Source organism: Channa argus, chromosome 4 (assembly GCF_033026475.1).
Source record: "Channa argus isolate prfri chromosome 4, Channa argus male v1.0, whole genome shotgun sequence".
Classification (NCBI taxonomy): Eukaryota; Metazoa; Chordata; class Actinopteri; order Anabantiformes; family Channidae; genus Channa; species Channa argus.
In genome coordinates, this window is record NC_090200.1 from 11,361,573 (window position 1) to 11,387,286 (window position 25,714).

The following is a 25,714-nucleotide window of genomic DNA, read 5'->3' on the forward strand; positions in this document are numbered from 1 at the left end:
AGTGCTGTGAACCCAACATGCCTACGTGTCCTATTTGTAGCTTTCTGTCCTCCAGCAGTTGTTAACTTACAGATTATCTCAACAATCCTGACAGGGATGAAAAATACTTATATAGTCCCCAGCACAACCATCAGCACCCCACTCCTGGAAAGTCCCTTCCCTGGAGTGCATTATTCAAACATGAGAACATACATAATATAAATGTCCTTACACATGAGTGCGTGCTTGTGTACCCATACACATGGACATGGACAAAGACGCAGATCCACCAGCTGCCATATGCAATAAAGAACCAAGAGGACCAGCTCTATTCCACACATCCGCAGGGGGTCAATAACTCATTAGAATGAAGGAAAGGCAGAGGCAGCAGAGGGAGGTGACGTGGTGGGAGATGGGTTCTGTGGCTGCAGGCTGTTCACCTGAGGACGCCAGCATTTCATCGTGCTCACAGGTGATGGGGACAATTCATGACTTCATTAGCGGCATGTCATAAAACAAACCATGATTTCAGGTACTTTTGTATGTGTGATTTGCCTGCTTTATTTGCCTTTAAGCTTTTTCTCCTTTTCTGGAATTGTACTGCTCGTTTTATTGACTTATTTATTAACCTTTTATCACATGTCATGAACTTTGCATCTCTTTGAAATGCTCCATAAATAAAGCATAGAATGAGGTTAAACTTGACTTCTTTCCTAGTATGGTCCCTGTGTGGTGATTGTCTTTAAAGCTATTGAAGTCATTGAAGCAAATATTTGTGCTAAAGACAATTCATTCAGTCACTGACTTAAATAACAAAATTCCCTCGTAAATGTCCAGTATTTTGAGTTTCTATCTTAAAGACCCGAATAAACGGGCAGCTGCCCCTTCATTTTTTCCTTAAAAAACACTGGCATCTCTCCACTGAAGGGGACTCATCTGTTTAATCATCTCAATCACAGAGGTAGACCTGACTAAATATAGAATACAGAAAACAGGCTGCAGTGTGGACTGCATCAGTGTACGGGCTGTAACTGTCTTCGGAAAAAATTAAAAGGATGGTTGTTAGTGTGTAGCTTACATGTCACTATGTCAGAAAGACAGTGTGTGTGTGAGTGTGTGTTTGTGTTCTTTTGTGTGTGTGTGTGTGTGTGTGTGTGTGTGTGTGTGTGTGTGTGTGTTTGTGAGACTGCATTACAACACTGAGAACACTTAAGGTCCTGTTTACACGTTGTATCCTGTTACACAACTTAATCCCAAAGGCTTCAGCATCACTTCAGTGGTACAAGTTTAAAATGTCAGCAGGCACTATTTGGCAGGACAGGACAAGAGTCTGATTATGGATTACTATTACTCGAAGCCGGTGAACACCATAACAACAGCATGTTCTACATACATACATTAGTTGCACATTGAAATTTGTTGTCTTTATCTATGAACTAATGCCCATACAAAATACCTAGGATGAGTCGTTCAACCTTGTTAAGGACACCGGCTAATTACTCAATCCAAAGAGTAAATCCGTAAACACAGACACAATAGCATAGAAAATGACCAGTCCATACTAGTCTTTTCACAGTAGCAAACTGCAGGACAGGGTACTTTTTCACTTGTTCAAATATTGCAAAACCAAACATTTTTCAACTTTGTCACACACCCACACATACTATGCAAAAACACATCCCCATATTTTGTTGAAATATCTAAAATTCAGAACATCTACCTTCACTGCACTTAAATGATGGGATATGTAAATGCTAAGTAACCACTTTCACCACATTTTAAATGACAACACAGTGGCTATCTGTGCTGAGACAAGCTTGCAGCTAATCTGGCATCCAGCTCAGCTGGGATGAATGTGGTTGGTGCCATTTGGCAACCGCTGGAATATTTAAATGCCCTGATGAATACATAGCCCCTGGGCCTGCCTGCTCAAACTGAACACTGAGTGCGCTCTGACATGCTCAGCATACACTAATGGGACTTCTGACGCTCCTGTGCATTCATCCTACAAAACTCAGCATTGTGCCAGAGGGGGCCTGAGGCTGGGTGTGAATGAAGCAAACTGGCTGAAGTTCTAAAAAGCAAAATGCCACAAGTCTGACGAAAGCAACTTCTAGTGTGTCCATCAACAGCCACTTATACTGTCAAACTGTCCCTGAGCACGACACCAAGCCATGTTATACCCACTTGTTGCAAATAAGTATTGAGAAGAGCAACAGCTGCAGCAAAATGTCTAAAGAAAACGAAACCACACCTCATCACGGTTGAGTCCGGGTTAATAGTCGCGGAGACCAGCCACTTTCTCAAAGCTCGGCAGCTGTGTGTATTTAAGCGTGACTCTAAACCCTTGTGCTTAGCGGAAGCTGTAGAAGATCAACAGCTGTTTGCAGTGCGAAACACGCCAGTTCACTGACATCTGTAGAGATGTTGAGCGCTCAGGCTCTGTCCGTGGTGCTGAAAAACAAAAGCTGTGAAAACGCAGACGTCAAATCTGCTCAAGGCTCAGCGGGAACTTTCTCTGTCTGTCCTAATAGGTAGATCTGAAGCCAAATATGGTTCACGTCGCAACACATGCTTCACAATGGACGCAGCTGTCTCGTATCCCCTAGGAGATGCCTGTGCTGTGTTATGGAACACAAGAGACATTTCATTGATTATGGTTATTTTGGAAAATGTCAGTAGAGCAGTGTAGCCCAATAATGTTGACCTTTTAAACCGTGTAACTCCCTTGAACAGCATCACCAAAGGGTGCAATAAAAGATGTTGATCATGATTTGAGGCACATTTTAAATCAGTATATTTATTATAGTTATATTTCTCACTACAGTTATGAGCCTAAATGGAATCAATAAATGTAGCAGTAGAGTTTTCATGCATAATATCAACCGTATTGTCACTTTTCCCTTCTCTCTTTTTTGTAATATGTGTATTTCTAAAGACAAAAAGGAGGAAAACTTCGAGGGACTTCATGCGCTAATGTCGCTAGAAAAAAAAAACAAGAACACCGCGACCTCCACGGAAAACAAACCACCTTGTTTAAAACATGCAATGGCATTAACGGCAGTGTGACTTAACTGATAGGAATTGTGAGGGTCCACGGTTTGCAGCGGGAGGAAACACACTAACACAAGCGTTAACTTGACGCTTTGGATATTCCGCCTACTTAGACAACCATTACGCATTGATTAGTTCCCCCCCATGGTGCGGCGGCAGAGGAATTTCTGGGTGCAGATAGGACCACTCCTCTCTCTGCATGTAATTTTCTCTCCTCTCTCCACAGTCAGGGCTTGGTGATGAGAAGGGGGGGTGGTCTTGCAGTCGACGGGAGGAACAGGACTTTATTGAGGAGTAGCTGCAACGGGAGAAAAAACGCATGCAACTGAGCACCGTTGCTTTGCGGATGGTTAGAAGAGAGGAAAAAGGGGTCGCAATTGGACGAATGACCACTCAGGCGGCTGAGAAACTGCCGCTTGAATTGTTTAACTTGTTGATGCGACGTATTTGTACTGTTTTCCTTTATCGTCTGGCTGCAGTGACAGATAGATGGGTGGCGGAATCGCAAGTATTCTCTTCCGAGGATCGGGATTCTATTGAACTCGCAGTGGATGCAGTTTAAAGACCAACCTTTCCTAAGGTATGTGGGGGGTTCCTTTACTCGGATTTTCACATGGGGAAAACGTCCTTCTTACTGATTGGGGACGTTTTCGAAATCCAATTTAGCCTATATTCTGCCGCAAAGTGAGCTTCCGTAACTGAACAGTTACACTGTGGTTCAAGGCTTGAGAGTGACCCTGTACTTATCAGTACTATGCGCAGTATGAGTATAAATAAATTGCTTTGTGTGTTTTCTTATGACATTCTGTTAAACCCGGGTGCTTCTTGCGCCTGACCATCAGTGTCTCTATCTGTTCTTCTTCTTGCAGATGCAATTCATCCCTGAGCCATAGCACTGTGATAACCGGAGCCGGGTCGTATTAAACATTATAGGTCAGCATGGCAGCAGGTGTAGCGGCATGGCTCCCCTTCGCTCGAGCGGCGGCCATAGGATGGATGCCCGTGGCGAGCACCCCGATGCCCATCCCTCCCCAAGACAAGAAGAAAGCCCAGGACGGACTAATCATCCTCAACGTGAGCGGGACCAAGTTTCAAACCTGGCGAACCACTTTGGAGAGGTACCCGGACACTTTGCTGGGGAGCACGGAGAGAGACTTCTTTTTTCACGAGGAGACAAATGAGTACTTTTTTGACCGCGATCCTGACATCTTTAGACACATCCTCAATTTTTACCGCACGGGGAAACTACACTATCCGCGCCAAGAGTGCATAGCCGCGTACGACGAGGAGCTCGCGTTCTTTGGTATAATCCCCGAAATCATTGGGGACTGCTGTTATGAGGAGTACAAGGACCGGAGGCGCGAAAATGCAGAAAGGCTTCAAGATGACGAGGAGATGGACATGAGCAATGACGTCACGCCGGTAAATCTGACGTCCCGGGAGTACCTGTGGCGGGCTTTTGAAAATCCTCACACCAGCACCTTAGCTCTGGTCTTCTATTATGTCACGGGCTTCTTCATTGCCATATCAGTGATGGCCAACGTGGTGGAGACGGTTCCGTGTGGGACTTTGCCCAACAGGTCAAAGGAGATTTCATGTGGAGACCGTTACGCGCTGGCCTTCTTTTGTTTAGACACTGCGTGCGTCATGATATTCACAGTTGAGTATCTCCTCCGTTTAATCGCAGCTCCCAGCCGATACAAGTTCATGAAAAGTGTGATGAGCGTCATTGACGTAGTCGCCATCATGCCTTACTATATCGGCCTGGTCATGACCGACAATGACCAGGTGAGCGGTGCTTTCGTCACGCTGAGAGTCTTCCGGGTCTTTCGGATTTTCAAGTTCTCCCGGCACTCCGCAGGGCTGCGCATCCTGGGCTACACCTTGAAGAGCTGCGCCTCCGAGTTGGGCTTCCTACTATTCTCCCTCACCATGGCCATCATTATCTTTGCCACGGTCATGTTTTATGCAGAGAAAGGCTCCACGGCCAGCAAGTTTACCAGTATCCCCGCGGCGTTTTGGTACACCATCGTCACCATGACAACACTGGGGTGGGTGGATAAGTTCATAAATCCCCTTAAGCTTTTCAGTACACCTCAAATCACGCATCACCTGGTTTATTACCTTCATGAAACACCCAGAAGTTGCCTCATTATAAAAAAACAATTTACTAAAAATATTTTTTGTTGTTTTTCCAATTCCTGTGGAGCCGTTAAATTAGCTTGATGAGCGACACACAACCTAATTAGCAGAAATCTGTGGCTTTTGTTTGAACTAATTGTCGTGAGGCCACAGGTGTGCATTTACTGGGTTTGTTGGGGGCCTCGCGAACGACCCGCTTTGTGAAGGTTTCTGTGCGCCATTCACTACCAATCAGCGAGCGTGCACCTTACAAACAGCCTTTATCCAGAGGTTAGGCAAATGTTTTCAAAGTCTCTCATGAAAAGGTTAGTGCAATGAACTCAAACACACGACAGACGAGTCTTTGTTTTTATACTACAATACAGAAGAAGAAGAGCTCGTATAGGACTAAAAGAAAGAGAGGCTCATACAGCAACTGGCCAAGATTTTACTTTCTGCCAAACTGAGGCACAAGTGCAATGATTACATTAAAGGCACACACACACACACACACGCACGCACGCATACTTTTCCTCTCCTTACACCCCCTCCCCTCTGTCTCTCATTCCTTTTCTCTCAGATCCTGTCTCTTTCTTTCAGCGAGGTACAGTAAATATTTGAACTCTTAATTTCATGCCACAACATCAGTTGTACTTTGTGCTTATGTGGCACATAATAATTAAACGCGGTAAGACGATTACATCAAATTAATTTGTATTGATGAGAGCACTCAACCGCTCAGCCGCTCGGCGTGGGTTATTATTATTATTATTATTATTACTATTATTCACTCAGGCTCAGAAGTCGGGGGCGGTGTGCTTTCCACGGTGCTGAAAAGTTGTGTCAGTGAGCGGCTGGCTGCTATTTGGGTTTTATTTGTTAATGCGGCGTTTGGCTGCTTGACGTGAGATTACTTCGTAGTTAGTTACACAAAGGAGCATAATAGACAGTTCCTAATTTGTGTGTAAAAATATCCTGGCTGCTTCTTTACTCACTGCTGCTCCTGTGAGACTGAACAGCCACTCAGTCAATGTTAGTGCTCACGGTCTGCTCTGCACGGATGACACAGAAATGAGGTCCTGTTGAAATAATGTTGTCTTTTAATTTCAAAGTCATAACAGCACAGATCAAACATAGTGGGGAAAAAGCCACAGGCTGTGTGTACTTGTATGTGTGTGTGTGTGTGTGTCCACGCTTGGTGTGTATTCATGGCTGCAAGTGTGTGCTTGAGATGTGTCAGGCATAATTCTGGGATCATACAGTTTAAACATATATTTTTTCGTTTGACTGATTGAGGAGTATCCGTAGTACATAACGCAAACAGGCTGAATTTTATGGTTGACTTTTCATGTCTTGTTTTTGTCCGTACTCATATCTGCAGTGATGCAGCCACTCTGCACCTGCCCTTTAGATCTGCAGGCAACATTTATTATTAGCATTAATATTATCGTAATTAACAGAGAGCCAGCCTCTTTTCTATCTGCTCTCATGCTGCAGTGACACTGGGCTAGTAGATTTTCCATCCTCCTGCGCTCATTCAATACCAGTCGAACGACCACTCACCCTCAAAATGACCAACGAGAGCATAATTAGCAATGTCTATGAACTGGTGATTGAAGCTGCCACCTCAAACCTAATGCTGCATTGGCCCTGCTTTCCATTCAGAGTCAAAGCACAGATGAAAGATGAGTTGTGTAAGAGGGTACATTATTTATCTTTGGGGAGATATTGCCGCATTCAGCTCCGAATCCCCTTTGTGTTGCTTAAGATGGATTTGAAAAAGATGTTCTGCCATGTGAGAACAAAACTGAAATGTCCTTGGTAATGGGAACATTTCTGTCAGTCCATTGTGAACCATGACAGCCTCGTTGACAGATTTGCAACCTGAACTGAAACCCTTGCAGAGGTGCAGAATGCTGCATAGAGGACCACCGGTGGAGAGGCTGAATACCCATCACTGAAAGACAAAGTCGACTATTTTTCGTGATCCATCATTGTCTTAAGGTGGTACGCTTCTTGAAAAAAGGAACACATCTCATGCAACCCTGTAGAGCTGAATTGTCGTTGTCGTTGTCTATGGAATACACCAGAGTGAGGAAAATGTGTACTACTCTCCTTCAGTAACCTTCAAATGCTTATCTGATCTGGGGAAATTCTGATGGTTTGTTTCAGCGCACAGCATGCAGAAAAATTGATCCATGTCTAACAAATACTTATTTAAAGCCGATATGAATGGGGTAGTCTTTTCATTCGGTGGCAAATAAGCTCTTTAGAGACTAGCAGGAGTGCTACTGGCTGGAACCACCATTCGAAGACTTTGAAAGCATGTGATTTCATTCTGATAGTCAATGGTGCTTTATGCCTGCATGGTATCATGATGCCTTTCCACTACATATATTTTCAATTTCCCTGACTCACACCCTGTGGAAGTAAAGACAGTGGTGTGCGTTCTCTCCCCTGATGATGGCCCATTGATTGTGCTTAAGCAGACGTGCAGACATTGGGAGAGCAGGGGCTCCTGTTCAGAGGCACTTGGCAGGCAGCCTGAATGAAAGGGAAGGGTGCCTGGAGACCAGCGGAGAATCAATAGCACTGTGCAGCTGCGTGTCACGTCTCTGTGTGTCTACTGCTCTGTGCCACCAAACACAGGACAAGACCCACTTATCCCTCCTTATTTATTGGGCCTTATCTCTGTGGCTGCTTTCAGATAACCTACAAAGAGGAATGTGCCTCTGTATGAATGTTCCTGCCACGATCGTCAAAAATTGGGTGACTGAGTGTAAAATATGAGATTCTTATCTGTGGTATTGTATTTTCCGCATTTGTGAAAACTGTGCTAAGGCCTTACAGGATAATTTTTTGACTTGATTTAATATTGCTCGTTTAAGGCAGCAATAGGTTCCAAAACAAAGACAGCATTGCTTTTTATTAGGCTAGAATTAGACAAAGCAATGTTTCCTTGCTCTTGTTTCCTCTAGATGATCCACACAGTCAGGGTGAATTAGCTGCAGAGGGAGTTTTTGGTGCTTCGGATCTTTTAAGTGATTTAAGGTGTAATGGAGTGCACTGCTGAGAGCAGCTGTGAAAACGGTGGAAGTCAAGCGCAACCCACAAGGGATGAGGAGTGGAAAGGACAGGGTTCAGTCTGGCATGGAGGCCCTCACATTCCTCTGGACACAGATATTATCGTTGACACATACAGTATAATAGGTTTTGCTTCCAACGCAAAGATTTCACACGTCTATTCACACTTCACACACACGTCTATGCCAATCATCATATCAATATCTAGCTATATAGCACCTTTCATATGGGTTGCATTGTGGTTCAAAGAGCTTTACAGATGATAGAGAAGCTGCTACTAAACATAATAAAGTAAATTAAATGTCGACAGTTTAAAAAACAAACAAAATGAGACTAACATGCACGAGGAATAAAATAATAATAAATGTGAAACAAAAGAAGAAAAACAACAAAAATTAAAATACAACAAAACCACATAAATGGATAAAAATACAACAGGATAAACAACACTGAACATGAATATGATCAAATAAATTAATTACTAATTAAAAACGTTTGAACCAAAGACCAGATTCAGATTTGAAGTTTGAATTTAAAAGCAACACTAGCCCCTCTCTGGTCCTTTGACTGTTTTAATGGTTCTGAGTATGACGCAACTAAAAGACTTATGACACTGGAAACATGTCAGAAAAACTGCAAAACCCTGAGGTGCTTAAAAAAATCAACTAAATGGAATTTAAAATCAGTAAAGTGACTGACATACCAACCAATGCAATGAGTTTTAAAAAGGTGTAATAAGATCTCACCTTCTGGTCCTGAACAACATTCAGGGAGCAGAGGGCACTATCCAGTCTGCAGGCTAATAAAGGCATCAGTGTGTCAGAGAGAGAAATTGGTGCACTATATTGACTGAGCTGTAAAAAGGTTTGTGACATCCAGTTACACATATGTTTAAAAAGTTTAGTGTTGTCAGGAGAAACAACCACAATAACCTGAGTATCATCAGCATAGTATGAAAAGAAATGCAATTGTTCCTGATTATTAATGTATTAAAAAGTAGAGGCTCTATGACTGACCCATGAACTCTGTAAATTATTTTACAGTATGTAGAGTAATTGTCTGTTTGCTTTGATAAAAGAATGGATAAAAACACTCTCCGGCAGTTTGGGGGGAAACTGTATCAAAAGCAGCAGGTCAAGGTGAACAAAAAAAAAAAGATGGGGTTAGTATTTATCAGATTAACATAATTTATTTTTGTACATATCATTTACTTTTCCACACTCTGTGATCCAACAGTTCATAATTTACATTTAGTCATTTGGCTTTTGTACAAAGTGAAGTACAAGTGAGGTACAAGGCAAGCAAAAATCTAAGTCAAGGAGAAAACTGGAGCCAACCTGTTATTTAATGCAATTACCACACTGATGAGACATTTGATTTCACCTCTGCCTTGTTACTGAAACAAATGTTTCAATAACCAACTATAATAAAACTATGATATTTAGCATGATCACACTGCAGATAGTCAGTTTTAAAAAAAAAAGAGGACAGAGGTCCGGGGGTTTTGAGATTTTTCTCTAAACGATGTGACTTCAAACACGTTGAAGTTACAGCAATTTACTCAAAAGCAGGAAAAGTTACTGTATGAGTTCAGAGTCTCTCGTTTTACCTTCTCCTGATAGGAGTGAAAGGAATGATCATACCAATTACTGATTTGTGAATTTACTGTGTGCATTGTTCTAAGACAACAAATGTGTCTGCACAGTGTAGTAACTGAACAGATGCAGAATTTATCACTGTGTCTGTGCTACAGCCCTACCCACCAAATACGACTGGAAGGGCTTGACAAGTGAGCCCCATAAACCTCTGTGGATAGGATTTATTTGACAGAGGAGGCAAGGTTAACAGACACAGGGGTCACTGTAGGGCCCATAAACCACCAGGTGTATTACCATTATCATGCTTGCCAGTTTTGACACCTCGACCCTATGGCAATCAAAGCCTACAATGCAAAGCAATAACTTTGTGTTCAAATGTGGTGCAGGGCAAAGCTTTCTCAAATTCCAACCCATCTCTGCATGTCCAATGTAATTGAAATGTACAGGAAGAATCTGGAGGCCATTTTACTGTAGCTGTATCCAAGAGATAACAAATGCTGTTTTTTTTTTTTTTTTTTGATGATATAGTTCTCATGTGGATGGATAAGTTACCATGCCCCTAGCAGGCAATGCAGGATTTTTTTCCCTTTTTTTTTTCAACTGTGCACGACAGTCAGCGAGAACATTTGGTGTGTTTGATTATGTACTGCAATGGGTGTAATTTTTGTGTTGACTAGAATACATTACACCACTTGGCATTGTGTATGTTATGCACATTATGAAAAGCAGCAATCCGTTATGAGCGATTTGATGTATTACTGTGTAAAGCAGAAGTGGCTGATGTGAGATGTGTAGGCTGCCATTAGCATGTAGGCTCACAGTGTCCCTCCAGGTGCTTTATTGGGGAGGAGAGGTGGTGCTAATATGAGGCTGGTATAATGGTCCTGAAGTGACAGGTGACTTAATGAGGGGAACCTGGCACTGAAATGTGTTTTGTGCAAGCTCCTTTCTGCCCATGCAAATGATGTGAAATGGAGGAGTGAGAGAGAGGGGTGGGAACAGGCAGCCTTCATCGGGGAAGATTAAGATCATTGTGAAAGACAGAATATATGTGTGTGTGTGTGGGGGGGGAGACATCCTCTTTATTTCAGCTAGATTGGAAATACGCAAGCAACCGCATTTTCTTTATTCTCTTTGTTTTCATCACTGAAGCTGTTTCACACTGGCAGTTGGAGATTCAAAAGGGTGTTATGGAGGTGTGCGTTGAACGATTGATTAACATTTTATAGGCATTCATATTATATTATATTTCATAAGTGGAGATTTCAGAGACTTTCATTTGCATGGTAAATACCATTTTAATGATAGTATATATAATTTGGTTGAATAATACAATGTCAAGAAGAAAATGTATTTGTGGTCAGTCAACCCTGAACTGAAAAACAAATTATGGCCAGCTGGTAGGTTGATGTGAGGATGCTGTGTGTGTGAACTGACTCTAAAAGCAGGCATGCATCACTGCGGATGGTCAGATTGATAAATAATCTATATGGCAAGGACAAAATGGCTGTCCTTCCATTTGATTCGATTTCTTTGACAACCCGTCTTCGAGGCAACACCAGTAATACTCATTCCACATGGGGATTTTTCATTAATAGACTCTGAATGTGCTGCATTAAGCAGGGAAATAGACTAGCATGTTCTGCACTTGAGTGTGGGTAACGTAGTGTGGGGACATAAAATATGGCATCAGTGTTTTTTTACACTGCTCAGCAACTTCTTCTTTGTATTGCAAGCAACATCAAAGATTAATGGAATTTTCCAGAACAAGATTAAAGTTGCTCGGAATGAATGCAGCATCACTGCATTAGGAAATAAGGAGATATGTGAGAAAACACATCACTTCGATTTCATTGTTGTTAGAAAGCATTTGCTGTGCCTTGCTCCGCTTCCATCCAATCTAACAGCCCCGAAAACCCTGACCCAGCGTGAGTGAATGAATAAAATGAGGAAATATTACCTATTACTGTATGTGTCCCATCTTGAAATTTGATGTGTTGTAAAAGATATCAGATGTGAAGTGTATGCCATGAGATCAGTGGATCAAATTGTGTGCAAATGATAAGCCCAAGCCCAACAGCTATCTCCTCCTCTAGTGCTGCATGTCTTATTTACATACCCAGCATTAACATACAGATGAAAATGGTTTGTCTGGCCATGGAGATTGGTATGCAGACACATATAATGCGTGCTCATCACTTTGTTGAAACGGTTCTCTAAGTGGATTCTTTTTCTCTGAACGCTCTGGTTTACCCTGTGCTTAGCATTAGATTTATGCAATTATCATGTCACGACCACAATAAATGTGTTTTAGCAAAAGTATACAAGATTTTAGGATTGTCAGCCTGTATGTTATTATTTGAAATATTGATGTATGTTATTACCGTTCCTATTATTGCTATGCCTCTATTGACAGAGATGCACATGTTTACAAAGGCTATCGGATGTTTCTGATGCCAAGTAGTTCCAGGGCCAGAATCACTAATATCCTTCTGAGACCTTTTATTATTGCAGACAGTTATGTAATATCATGAAGTGAAAGGCCATAAGTCATGATTTACAGCATAAGTAAATCATGACGTACAATATGACAGTATAAGTTTTTAATGGTAATTATCAAATGTGTGAGTGATGTAAAGAATTCTGTGAAGCAATAAGTCCATGCACCAATTAAATTATTCTGTCCATTTTTTGTACTCATCCTTTCAATGCAAATATTGATACACAAAGCAAGACCTATTTAATCCGTGATTACCATTAATTTGACAGGTATACACAAACACAAAAACACAGCAAGTTTTCTTAAAACCTAAACTTAAAAACACAAGAATAATAACAATGTTGAAAAATTAATGAAATATTTTACAGTCTCAAACACTGTGATATCGTGATTCCAAAATAATTGAAAATCAGCTATAGAAGCATTCACTTTTTACTGATATCTGTTCATTGTTAATGGTGTCCATTGTGTTGTGTAGGACTTTTTGTGTTTGCATTCACATTTGTTTCTTTTCACTATGTTGCGAGATTAGCGTATATGTTTGTTTGATTTGATTGTTCCCTGTTTGCTCCATTTTTAATGCCACGCATGTCATTTTCAAAATGATGAAAGTTGTTGTTTTTTGTTTCTTGCAGTCCTGTTCCAACTACATTCAACCATTTATACACTTTTTATAATATAATACCAATATATGCCACGCTAATTAGTGCGTTTTAGAGGCGATAGTAGCTACATTTTGTTGCCTTTCAACAGTGCTTGACTAGCTCTTCTCCCCTGGTTTCAGTCTTTATGCTAAGCTGAGATAATATAACCACCTGCTCACTGTAGCTTCACATTTATGGTACAGACATGAGAATAATATCAGTGTTTTCATCTGAGTCTGTCTTTCCAAGAAGAACAACAGCATCAGTCTTTTGAGCATGTATCCCCAAACAACATGGGCTATATTAAATTTAAAGAGATAAAACCCTCAAGTGGCCAGAGGAATAGATTGCTGTAGGGATCATGTTTTTTTAGACCTATAGAAATTAGCGTCTCCTTGGTTCCCTCAACAAAAAACCCAATTGATACTTGCACGTTTTGTTCAGTGCGATAATCTTCACAGATAAACACCACACTTATTATTTTTAAGCCTAGAGACAATTGTGACAGGTAAAAACCTATTGTTAGGCTCTAAACAAACTACACCACACTCACTAAGCCTCCAATGTGTAATCTGATTTAGTGCACTTACCTCCTCTACAAAAAGCCTTTCCTCTTTGTGTGAATTGGTCTAGTGATCACGAGCATAAACACCACAAAGCTGTAAGGGCGAACTAGTCAGTAGACGAGTATGATGATGCATGGTGATGTTTAATGTTTCTGACAACCTTTGTACTCTCATTTAGATGCTTGTTAGCAAATACCAGTTTTAAAAATACAGGGAGAGTGATGAATTTTGTGTTGTAGAATAAAAAGGGAAAATCTTACAGACTTTATATTAGACATTTAACCGAAAGCCAATTGAAAAACACATCCATTTTTGGTGAATCAATCTGAAAGTGTAAAAATACTACAGGAACATTTAGAACCCGTTTTCATTATCACAAGAACAAAGGACGAAGTCAGGTGATTATTACAGAAAGTCAACATAGAGAGCAGTGGATGGATGAATCAGCTAAACATCTACACAAGTGACTGTTGTTTTACTATTTAAAACACAGTTATTTGAGAGCCTTTTTTCTCTAGTATGACCACATTAATAACACTTTTCTTTTCAGCATGTATTTGTTGTATTTGTTAAGTTTTTAAGAGACACAGACATACGATGTTGCCTTGCTATTGCCAATCTTAAGGACATAGACAAAAAACAGACCTTCATTTTATTTGGATTGTTGTTGATCAAGCTGATGCTTTCTTCTTCCTGTTCAGCTGAAGCACTGTACTACCATTTTATTCTGAAAAGGTCTTAACAATTTCTGAAGGTTTTTCTGTACTCAATGTGTCAGTTTATGTGCTTTAATTTCAGTTGGATGTTACATTCAATTAAACTATTTTTCAAACTGTACAAGCTTGTTTAGTACAGTAGAAATTTGTACTACAAATTTCCTTGGAGAGTAGTAGTCCCGACCATCTGCTTGTTTAAATGTTCATGGTCAATGTTTCACTGTAAGGTCAGAAAACAAATTATCAGTACTGTCTTAAAAAAAACATAGGAATTAATTAATGTGAGCAATTCCCACACTGTCACATTACCACTGTGGAAAAAAACAAATTACTGTAATAAATTGTAGACCGAACCAAATGCAAGTCACTGCACTTGTTACTTTTGTGTAACTTGTGAGCTAATCAGCCCACAAGAAAAACAAGCTGTGCCTGATTTCATGTAGAGTTGTAACATTTTAAATGTCTGCTATGCCTGTCTGAACACTACACTACTCCCCACTCTGCCACGTAATGAGCACTGGTCGAGAGAGAAACAGTTGTTCTCTTATTTTTAGATGCCACTGTCGCCATGGTAAACATTAAACTAGGATTCATTATTCTCCATTACCTAAACCTGCCTTTGCCCCCTTCCTGACCTAGAAATCCAGCTTTGCAACACAGATGTAGGCCAAAAGGTTATGTGGAAGGTGATAATAGTCCCACTAGTCACTGTGATGAGCTTGGGAGTGGTGTTTTGCTCTTTGCAACAATTCTTTTCCTCTCAGGCTCACAGAACAGCATAGTAAACACAATATCTTGAAACAGGGCCAGCTTTTGTAATGTCGGCGTGTGAGTATCCCTCCCCCCTGACATTTGTCTCTTTATCAAAAACGCCCCTTAGCCAACAAGCCAACATCTGTGTTCAGCAGAGATTCAGAGATTAAACCTAACAGCAATCATCAGGCAGCTGTGAGAATGAAACCGAGAAAATTTTAGATTTACTGTAAGAGTGATGTGACTTCTGCCGCTCTGACTAAAGAGTGATTGGGCATCACTGTAGATAAGGTTTTAAAAAGAAAGTTATGCTGTTTTTAAAGCCTCTCAGCAAAACATTAACCAGGGTGAAATGAGAGAAATCCATTACCCTGACAGTTAGCCTGGTTTTAAAGTACCTACACTTACGTGCTGCAGAGCATACATTCATTTTATGGTGGCACCCTTTCAATGTATAATGGTGTGTAATGTTAAAATTTGCTGTCTTGTCTCCTGTAAATGCGCTAAAATCAATATAGACTTTCATGTACCAGAGACAAACAGCACCCATAGCTTTTCATCAGTTTCAGAGTGAGCTGTAACTTTGATGCCAATGCATTAATTGAAACTTGGTTTACAGCCCATTCGTAATCCCTAAACGTGAGCAGCTTCGTGACAAAGTCATGAATATTGATTCAGCCTGTTTGTCAGCTTAAAGCTCTGTTTCACCTTTCATGAACCGTATCATTTTTGTCAGAGCGGAGGAATCGTGTGCCAGTTTACAGCACCAGGATGCCACAATAAAAGCTGCTTGTGATCAATACTGATCCCACTTGAATGAAATCCACAGTGTTCGCTGTAAAGGCAGAATACAGATCTCTGTAAAAGCGCACAAATGTGGCTTTGAATTGAGCTGCCCATACCAGCCACTGTTAACCCAGTTTCATTGTTGAGTCTTTGCCACAGGCTCCATAGATTATTCGTTTCTGTATGTAGTATGAATGATAAGAGGCTATGTCCCATTTCAGTGTAGGTATAAAGCACTTCCTCCTGTCTGCCTGCCAGGGAGGTCCTGCTGAGATGAGGGATGTCAGCCTGTCACCCTGACTCATGGCAGCTGTTTCCTGCCCGCCCTAGCTTCTATAAATAGCTAAATATATCACCTAATGTAGGCCATTTGGTCAAACAGAGACTAAACAGGCCATGTGCTCTGGGGCTATATTTTTCTCTTTCACCTCAAACTAACTTCTCATACAGGTGTAGCAGCATCTCCTCCATAGTGTTAAATTTTTTCTCCATGCATTCTCAGATGGCTTGATAACATTATGTTAGGTGGAATATAGTGCTATTATTTCATGTCAAGATACATGATCTTCAGCCCGTTTAAATGGGAAGGAGGACTAGATATTTATATATGACTATTAGAAACATGTCCTATATTTTATTTATCATTCCTGATGCACCACCATAGCTGCCAGCTGCCATTATTGCATTTGCTATTACAGAACACTGCATTGTTGGTGGACTCAAAAGAGCCTGTAAAATATAAATTACTTAACAACCCTGCAGTGACAACCAGCAATTGGAAAGGAAACAGCCTTGTGTTTTTAAAAAAATGTGCTCAAAAGTAGCAACACTTTTAATCAGTTCACAATATGAAGTCACTGAGTTACCACAATCAGGTGTTTAAATAATATTGTAAAGCGTTAAATCAACATTTCACCATCGGGATCTCAGCAAAAATTTGGCGCTAAATGTGTGAATTCAGAGCAGTCACTTAGGAGGCAGGTAGGAGGCCGTACATATCGGCACCTGTCTCTTGTCTGTAATTGAGCAGGATTTATTATCCTACAGAGATAAACTGTAGTATTGTCCAGGTTTATGCATCAGCAGCTAGTAGCAGTAGTTTTTTCCACTTAAACGCTAGTAACCGTGGTGAGATTGATTTCTATGATATTTTGTATAGACATTCAGGGTCCCCAGAGGGTGGAGCCTTCAGACTTTAGTGGTCCCCTGACTCTGACTAAATAAAGCCTCACAGAGCCCCTTGAGTGGCTGTGTAGACCCTGACTCTGCATATTTGTTCAATGAAATGACATGTTTGGTTGGTTTCACTGCTATAGTGCAAGCTGTTAAAATAACAGTCACATTATTTGAAAACGTCTTGCTCTAATTTCACATTGTTAAATGTGTTTAAAGCTTACATACAGGCGGTTATACTCCAGAGAAGGAGTTAGGGTAAGAACTAACAAGGTCTCATCAGGTAAGTTGAAAGTAAAACGATAAAATGACAACTCCTAAGCCTTTCCTGTCAATGACATCTTTATTTAGAAGCGGATAGACGGTGGCTAATGTACAGTAGACTGATATGTTTGTCTAGGTGTTATTGAACTGCAGGTTCAGCTCCCACCTAGAGGATTACCTGTCTGTGTGTCCCTCTGTGGGCATCCTACACAGGAGTATCTCAACTGCTTAAGGATTGCATTTCCATGTGGGGATTTTCGTTTCTTTTTCAAGGTATTAGTAGCAAACCATAAACAGTCGATTATTATTTGTATTTTTCCCCTTAGCCAATTGTCCGTAATCCCTGTGGAGGAGCTTAAGAGTTAGATTTCTGGCATGCATGGCCTTATCTTTACATAACTACCACAGACAAATGGAGTGTGTCTCATTTTGACTAAGCCACACATTTAGGCCGTAAGGCAAAGACAAGCAAGCGGGTTGAGCAGAGAACAAAGCCACCCAGACAGTCAGCATTACCAAAGCCAGACACTGGAATCAGTTTCTGATGCTGCTTGGTCTCATTTTACTTGCACATACATGAACAAGTTGTGTGTGCAAATTGTTCATTCCTGATACAGTTGCTGGTCACATATGTACATCTGGATGTGCTGGTCCTTGCTGTCGACAGGACGTCACAGGGGAATCATGCCTGAGCATATTCAGGCATGAGGAGTCAGATGCAGCATTAGGCTCTCTAATGGTAAATTCAGTTACCTAAAGTTAAAGTGGTCTCATTAGGATCCAAAAATCTATTTTGCGTGGACTTTGATATAATTTACTCCTCCTGGCTGTTCTCTATGATTTTCTGTACACATGTTCAAGACAGAAAACAGGCTGTGCTGCTGTTGTTCCAACTCCCATTGTCTTTCCTATAAAGTGGCATCCATCAAAGTTAATGGGCTGTAATCATCTCCACAAATACATTGTCACACGTCCCACTGCTCGCTCCTGAGTATTCAACTCCCAGTCAATGGGACGTAAAAAGTGACAAGTGTGAGGAACACAATTTCCCATATCAATAACAACTCCAGGTTAGAATTGGAAGACAATCCAAAAAACTTTTCCAGATTTCAAAGATCCAGTCTGTCAGCTCCACATCTTTGGGGACTGCAGAAGAGAGACATTTATTAGATGTGCATGTGACATACAGTCAATACTACTGAAATTGTGTTTCAGGCATCCGTCAACATTTTCATCTTGCAAAATAAGTTTTATTAGTATGTCAGCCACCACAGACAGATCTCTTGTGTCATAGATAGATCAGTTCTGTAGCCAATCCTGCCAGCTTTATATCAAGAGCTCAGCATATATTGTATCTCTATTTATCTCCAGGCTGTATGCCGCTGGACTTCTGATTATAGATCACACAGGTGCCCGCACACACACACACAAACACACACACACACGGAGACTGCTCTCTCAGTTCCTGGTCTGGCATTGCTCCAAGAAGACTGGCCCTCATGTATTCATGTGTTTGATAGGATGTTTTAGCCATAGCATCCCCAGAAGACAATTTACAGACCTCAACAGATGGAGAAGTCCAATTAGAAAGTGGGCAAATGAATGGGAGAAATGGGAGACAAACGTTCCAACTCTCTCTCCCTTAGGACAGACAACTAATCTTAGAATACAGGTACAAAACCAACATTGTGCCTGTTAGCAAGGGGAGAAATTAAAAAAGAAATAAAAGCTCGAAATCAGGTGGAAAAAAAAGCAACCTGTGATTTCATTTCTTAACACTAAACAGTCAAAGAGGAAGGCGTTGAATTTGATACAGCCCGCTCTCACTCCACATCTACAGTATGTATAAATATCTCCTTCTGTTGTCTGATTCTTCAAGGGCAGACATCCCACAAAGCAATTGCCTTGCCATCAGCCAAGACCAGAAAAAAAAGAAAGAAAGAAAACGAGAAGAAATGAAAAAGTGCTTAAATATAGAAACCCCCTGGGATAGTGGGAGGGAGGGTGTGCTGTAGTGTGATTAAAATGAATAACCTTCATTCAATCAAGTTTGTTAACGCTACATTGGAGTGTGTCGTCTTAGGTGGAGCCAAAGCTGTGTCTTTACTTTGTTTTGTGTTTTGAGTGTTTTAACATCATCATCTGCACCGCCGAAAATGTTGGAGATATAAATAATGGGAGTTGTGCCATGAAGTACACATTTCCCTTACTGGCGAAGGGTCGGTTTAATTCAGGCGTCAGCCACCCTGGCTGCAAAAGCAGACATAGCAATAAACCCATTGATGACTGATAGATTGTGTGAGAATTTTCATTGGCAGAATGACCTTTCGGCTGTGTTGTTGTTGTTCCGCCCATGGCCCTGAGTTATTATTTTTCATGTTGTTTTTTGATTTGACAGGAGAAGTCTCCTGAAGCAAAATGGGAAAAGTAATGATGTGCCCGTGCGCGTGAAGTAGCGTGGTGCAGGTGCGGAGATGGTGGATACGGCTGCAGGTCTACTCTGCCCCAGGGGCCAGTCAGCAGCTGCTAGAAGAGATGCAGCTCTTCCCCACAGCAGGTTCTTGCTGGTTCCTGGTACTCGCTCTTATCTGGGCTCGCTGCAGTTGCCAGTCTGGCTGCTGTCCACACTCTCTGAGACAGTGCACAGTAAAAAATTTTATGCTTTGCCACTCTTTCTGTCTCAGCCCAACCTCTGCATTCCCCTCAGCTTCAGTGTGAAATTTTGAAGTGTTGCTTTGAACTTGCAGCTGTGTTTTTTCCCTTTTTCTTTTTAACAGCTGGAATTTGTACCTTGATGTATGTTTCAAAGACGCTCTGGGGAATATAAAATCTCTCTTTAACTGGTATGACAAATAGTCTGAAACCATTTCTGTACTGATTTCTGTATGTACTTACAGTACTGTATATAAGTCATTAACTACATCTGCAATGTGTGTGTAGCTTTGTATGAGCAAGAAAAAGTTGCTACAGCTGCTTGTTGTGAAACACAGATACAGACAATATTAAGCTACAACTAAGACAGAATTTCACCTTTCCTCTTAATTTTTTTATATATACCCCAATCAGCCACTTCATCATTACCACCTGGTGGTAGTTACCTAGGGGCTTTGTTTGTGTACTTCTACCACGTCTGCATACAGTGTGTCACATTTTGCTGCGTATAGGGTTTTGTAGCTGCACACTGCTCAGAGTGTCAGTGGTTTCCCTTGTACTCCATGCACTGTAAATTCTAATTATTCAAGGCAATTGCCTTCAAAAATCATATACAGGAATAGGAAATGTATTTGTTTTTACAAATGCTTATTAATTTTACTACACTTACGATTTAGTTTATTCAACTAAAAAAACAGTGTAGAGTATTTGAAATATTACTTTAGGTGTTCTCGTAACTCAGTATGAAGTATGCAGAATTACTATTTCCAACAACAAAACACAAAAAACAGACTTATTTACGCTTGGCCAACTAATGTGACATTTCCTACAAGTTTAAATGTCTGAGTTGTAGTTACTTGCAGCAGCAACAGCAATTACACCTGATTTACTTGTTAAACCATGTAAACTTCCTACCACACCACAATACTATGTTATTATATAGCCTACTACCAAGGTAGGCTCTTGAAATTGATAGTTGCCCCCTTCTCTAACTCTTCCATGTCTCCATCTCACTCTCTTTCTCTGTTGTGTTTACGTAAGTACGCTTCTTGTGTCAATTAACTGTAATTATCCAGTGCTCAGATTAGTCCCACCACAGTGTAAAATGTTCTTCACGCTGTACTGTATAAAAATTAAATTTATTGTTACTTGCACCAAACTTTCAAAGAATGTAAACCTTGGTCGGTGATCAAGTGCACTGGGTTTGTGAATTACACCAAGAGGCTTTGACCCCATTAATACCTATATCACCCTGGTAATACTTGCCTAAGTTTTTCTAGGGAACTTTTTGCAAATTACTGTCTCCCACGGGTGTAGTAGTACCATTGCCTCATTTGTTGCTACTGTACTTGATTGTTTTTCAGTTAGCTTCACTCAAATACAATAAGTAAATGAGCGTGTCCATTCTGCAATTACCATTCTGCAATTACCATTCTGCAATTACTTGATGAAAACTAGTAACAACTGCATTTTCTTGATAACTGTTTAACGTTAACTAATGTAAGTTAGAACAGCTACTGGACTTATTAAGTGTGACATTATTAAGACCACAAGTGTTATTATTGTAGTTCATCAGTGTATATGTAAGCCTAGGGATTCATTAGGTTGCTTAACCTTTGTTTGGCTTGTACATTTTATCCTTTGTTGTAACATTGATCTCTACAGAGACTACATTTTGGTGCCTCAGCAATTCAGTCAACAATCACGCAAAACTACTCTTGATGAGGTCCCATTAGTATCTTTACATCTACCCTAACGTCTTTATCAGCAGATGGACTTTGCTCAGTTATGCAGTTGGACAAAAACAAGTTTTCACCATCGGAGATTCTCTTTGTTTTTGGTCTTTGAGAGGAAACTCTCTCCTACATGTACATTGAATAGTTTAGTTCAGGTGATAATGCAAACAAGTGCTTCAGCAATTTAAGCATTGTTGAGATTGCTGAATAACTGAAAGAGACTGATATATTAGACCTATATTCCCGGGTTTTGGCATACAAATTTCAAGTGTAAACTTGTGGTCATTCCCTCTAATCAAAAGCACAATTCATAGATTTAGCCTAAATGACTAATGCCATAAATGGCACATTTGAGTGAGAAATACCTTTAAATGGCGGTACAAGTAGTACTTGGGTGAATACAGATTCATTGAGGGTAAACTTTTCTGCCATTAAAAAGCAGATTTTTAGATACTATAGCTCATGAATGCACATGCTGCAAACTCCGAGTTAAGGGGCCATTTGGTGGAGGGAACTGATATCCAGCGGCTGCTCTGTGTGGAATCGCACATCAAAGTTAATCTTGCACCGTCTGCTCTGGCGCCGCAGAGCACTAATCTGCTGTCAGTGTGATGAGGCTCCTGGACCAGTTCCCTTTTTCAACACAGAGGCACTAATCCACGAGACCTTTCACATTTTCTCTTCTCCACCACCTGACCTCACTACAAAGGTCACTGGGGTCACTTTGAATCATCGGGTCAGTGCTACTTGACTGTTAGCACAGGTTTTTATATAGCACCACTTTGTTTTGCTTTATTGAATTGGATTCCTATTTTACTTTTTTTTCGTATTTAAGAGAGGAATCTCAAATTATTGTAAAATAATACAATTAATGGCACTTTTTCTTAATACGTTGTCTCTAAATTTCTGCATTTTTACCTTTAATCCCACCCCAGGCCTTTACATGCCATAGGTGAGATTACTTAAGTAAAGCTTTTGGTGTTCAAGATAATGCCATCACTCTCTTACCGATTAACCTATGATGAATATGGAATTAGTTCATTAGCATAATCGCTTGAGTGCCTGATGATTTCATTTCATTATCATGTTCCCTTATAATCCATAGCTCTGGTGCTGCTCTGCTTCCAATGCTTCTTTCATGTTACTTTGCCCTTTCCATTCAGCCACGAAGCAGTGTAATTGCATTATCAAAGTAGGATACTGAGATTCTGGGAATATATTTTTAGCCCCTGGCTTTCTGAAGTAATGTAAGGAGGATGGACAGAAAAGTAAACACAGAATGACAAATTTGATTTCGAGTAATGTTTGAGTCAGTTTACCTAGTTTCATCATATCCTGGCTGATCAAAGACTTGCATCATCCAGAACTCTCTCTTACACATAAATTATCTTTCTCACAGGCTTGTTTGCATGATAGCATGTTTAGTCTGTATTTAACTCTCGTAAAACTTCTATTAATACAGATTAGCCCTCCATCTAGTAATTAAAAGAAATTGCCACAAGGAATTGGTCATAATCATGACAATGAGGATGTGACTTGGCATACAAAAGCAGTGAAATAAGGCTGCTTTTTTGCATAGGACAGCAGTTGTTTCTCAAGTGTCAGCAGGTGTACACTGAGAGACTGGAGAGGAGCAGAAGAAAAGAAAAATGTCAAGCGGGGCCGTGCTAGAACTGCATGATAATAGAAAAGAAGGAGAGGAAAAAAAGAGAATGAAGCGTTTCATCTCCAACTCATAGTTAGAGGCAGGCAGGTCCGGGCAGAGGAAGGGTGAGTCAAAGTCAGGAATGGAAAAGCGGCAGAGAGGAAAGCTTTTTATCATCCCTGACTCTTAAGAAGATCTCCCAAATGAGTGAGGGCATGCATGCTAATGTCAAAGCCGCAGTGATAACTAGCCGCCTGGTTTCGCGGGGTTGAGGGTTAAGCTGGGATTTGGGGGGGCTGAGAGAGTATATGTTTGATATGTGAGCGAGAAAGGGCTGAGGTGCCTTTGCCAAAGCTATACGTGAGGGATTACTCTGTATGGTGTATCTGTCTCATGGCTAAAAGAGAGGAATTTCATTGGCCTTTATTGGGTCTGGGTAGTTCCTGGGTGAATACTCAGATGTAAGATCAAGATCACATTGACACTGTTGCATCACACTGTCTTCATTTACAATGCATTGACACTGTTTGGCATGTAGCCATGCATTCTGTGGCTGCTTCCTTGAAGTTCACGTTAACCTTCAGCTCCAACCTCTCAAAAATCTACATCTCAGCTGGATTGTGGAAAGCATAAAAAAATGTGTGTCGCATGTGCTTCACGCTTCATTTAACTGCGTTTCAACATCCAGTCAGAACAACGGAGTGAGGGAGTTGGTGATATGCACCTACAGTATCTCAAAGTTGTCCTTCCCTGTAGCTATTGTTCGCAGATACTTATACTCGAGCGCTCTGTTTTTCTTACCGCACACATTACACTAGGCAGTGCAGTCCTCTATATCCCTCCTATCTCTGCCTTCCCATCTGCCCATTATGTTGTGTAGTTCTGCCAGCCTCCCCTTCCCTCCCTTATCACCTGCAGTGAAAATCTAGCGGGCTAATCCCAGCGCCTGTGGGATTCCCTCCATCTATAATGATGTATATCTGAGGGATAGCATCAGAGCAGAGTCCTATCAGCCCACACACTCTTAATCCCATCAGTCTTTGGTGTCCATACCCAAGAGAGGCACCATTATGGATGTTGTGCTCCTGGCCTATAGCCAGAGATGCATCGCAGAATGTCAGGAATGACTCGTGGTGTTTAGGGATTGTGTTAGAGATCATGTTCATTTATTGTCCTTTTGATTCTTTAGACCTTGTGGCCTATATCTCAGATGATTGCATTGCAATAGTGCACACTGTGGCTGGGCCCACTGTGATGCTGCCAGTCTCTCTGGCATTACAAAGATGTTATTTACACTGTTTTACATTCTATTTATGGGGGAGGCAAATAAATACAGTATGTGCTTAATATTTAACATGGTGACCAAATGACAACACACATTTACATTTGGTTTATCAATAATATATAAATATGAGGTACAACAAAGAGTTTTCCGTTAGCGGTATTTATCCTTGTTTATCTGTAAATGCAGCAATTTTTGTTTGCTGCATTTCTCTTTTAGTACTTTGTGGTCAGATTCATAATGGCCTGTGGCACAGAAAAGAACGATCATATATACTTTCCTTTCTTGTTTTTAGGAACTAAAATTTTTATGAGGGCTCTTAATATGACATAACCACCCTCAAGACTTCTCCTGCAGTATTTCATAAATCTTACGGTCCTCACAAAGAACAGCCTCACAAAATGTATATTTTCTCGTCACTCGTGTTACTATGCCTTACAACATGCAGACAGTGTAATCCATTTTCTTGAGATTCTGAATTCATAGTTGTAAGAGCATGATGGAATTCAGGAGGAAAATTAAATTTTTTTGGTACATCTATTTAACTGTCAGCAAGGATGAATACTGTGCTCTTTCAGCCTTGTGGAGAAGGCAGAGAGCTGTATTGTCATGGAGCATTGCTCCATTTTCTCCTTGTCATGATCTGTAAAATATGAACCCTTTTATCGGTTGGTCAGTGTAAGGCTTCATCACTTCTATGTTAAGTTCCCAGGTAAGATTTTAATGTTGTGTCCACACTGACACCCTTTGATCCTCTATGGCAGCTTTACATTTTACATCACACCCACAGGAAGTGTCACCACTTTAAGGGTATGTGATACTTCCTGACCTTGCCACTATCCTGATGTCCCTGTGCAATTTTAATGCCTCTTTCTGTCTCTATCAACTGGCGATTGGTACAGTCAGTGGCAGTATCAAAGTTTCAGGATAATTGACAGGTTTCGGCCTCACAGCTTTGGAGGGCTTGTCTGTGCTGTGGAAACCATTGAACTGTGAAACTGAGCGAGTGAATTACCTCAGGAAGCACAGATAGGTAGCTCAGTGTGCAGTGGGACGTTTGGTGAAGGTCAAACAGAAAATCGTGGATTCACAGAATTATCAAAGATGTGCTGAGGACACCTGATGGAAATAGCATGTTTAGAATTTGCCAATCGCACCTTT

The 25,714-nt window shown here is 40.8% G+C and overlaps 1 protein-coding gene across 4 annotated transcripts in view; it reads left to right on the top strand.

Annotated features, from left to right (window-relative positions):
* The first annotated feature begins 3,060 nt into the window (after nucleotides 1–3,060).
* The window catches only part of LOC137126217 (A-type voltage-gated potassium channel KCND2-like), a 41,125-nt gene continuing 18,471 nt past the window's right edge, over nucleotides 3,061–25,714 (top strand). Inside the window, exons 1-2 of one of the 4 annotated variants that reach the window (XM_067502744.1) lie at nucleotides 3,061–3,613; nucleotides 3,903–5,084. In XM_067502744.1, coding sequence (XP_067358845.1) covers nucleotides 3,973–5,084 — 1,112 coding nt within the window. In that variant the 5' untranslated portion in view covers nucleotides 3,061–3,613; nucleotides 3,903–3,972. The remainder of the gene's footprint in view (nucleotides 3,614–3,902; nucleotides 5,085–25,714) is intronic. The other 3 variants (XM_067502746.1, XM_067502745.1, XM_067502747.1) reach the window with 3 other exon arrangements.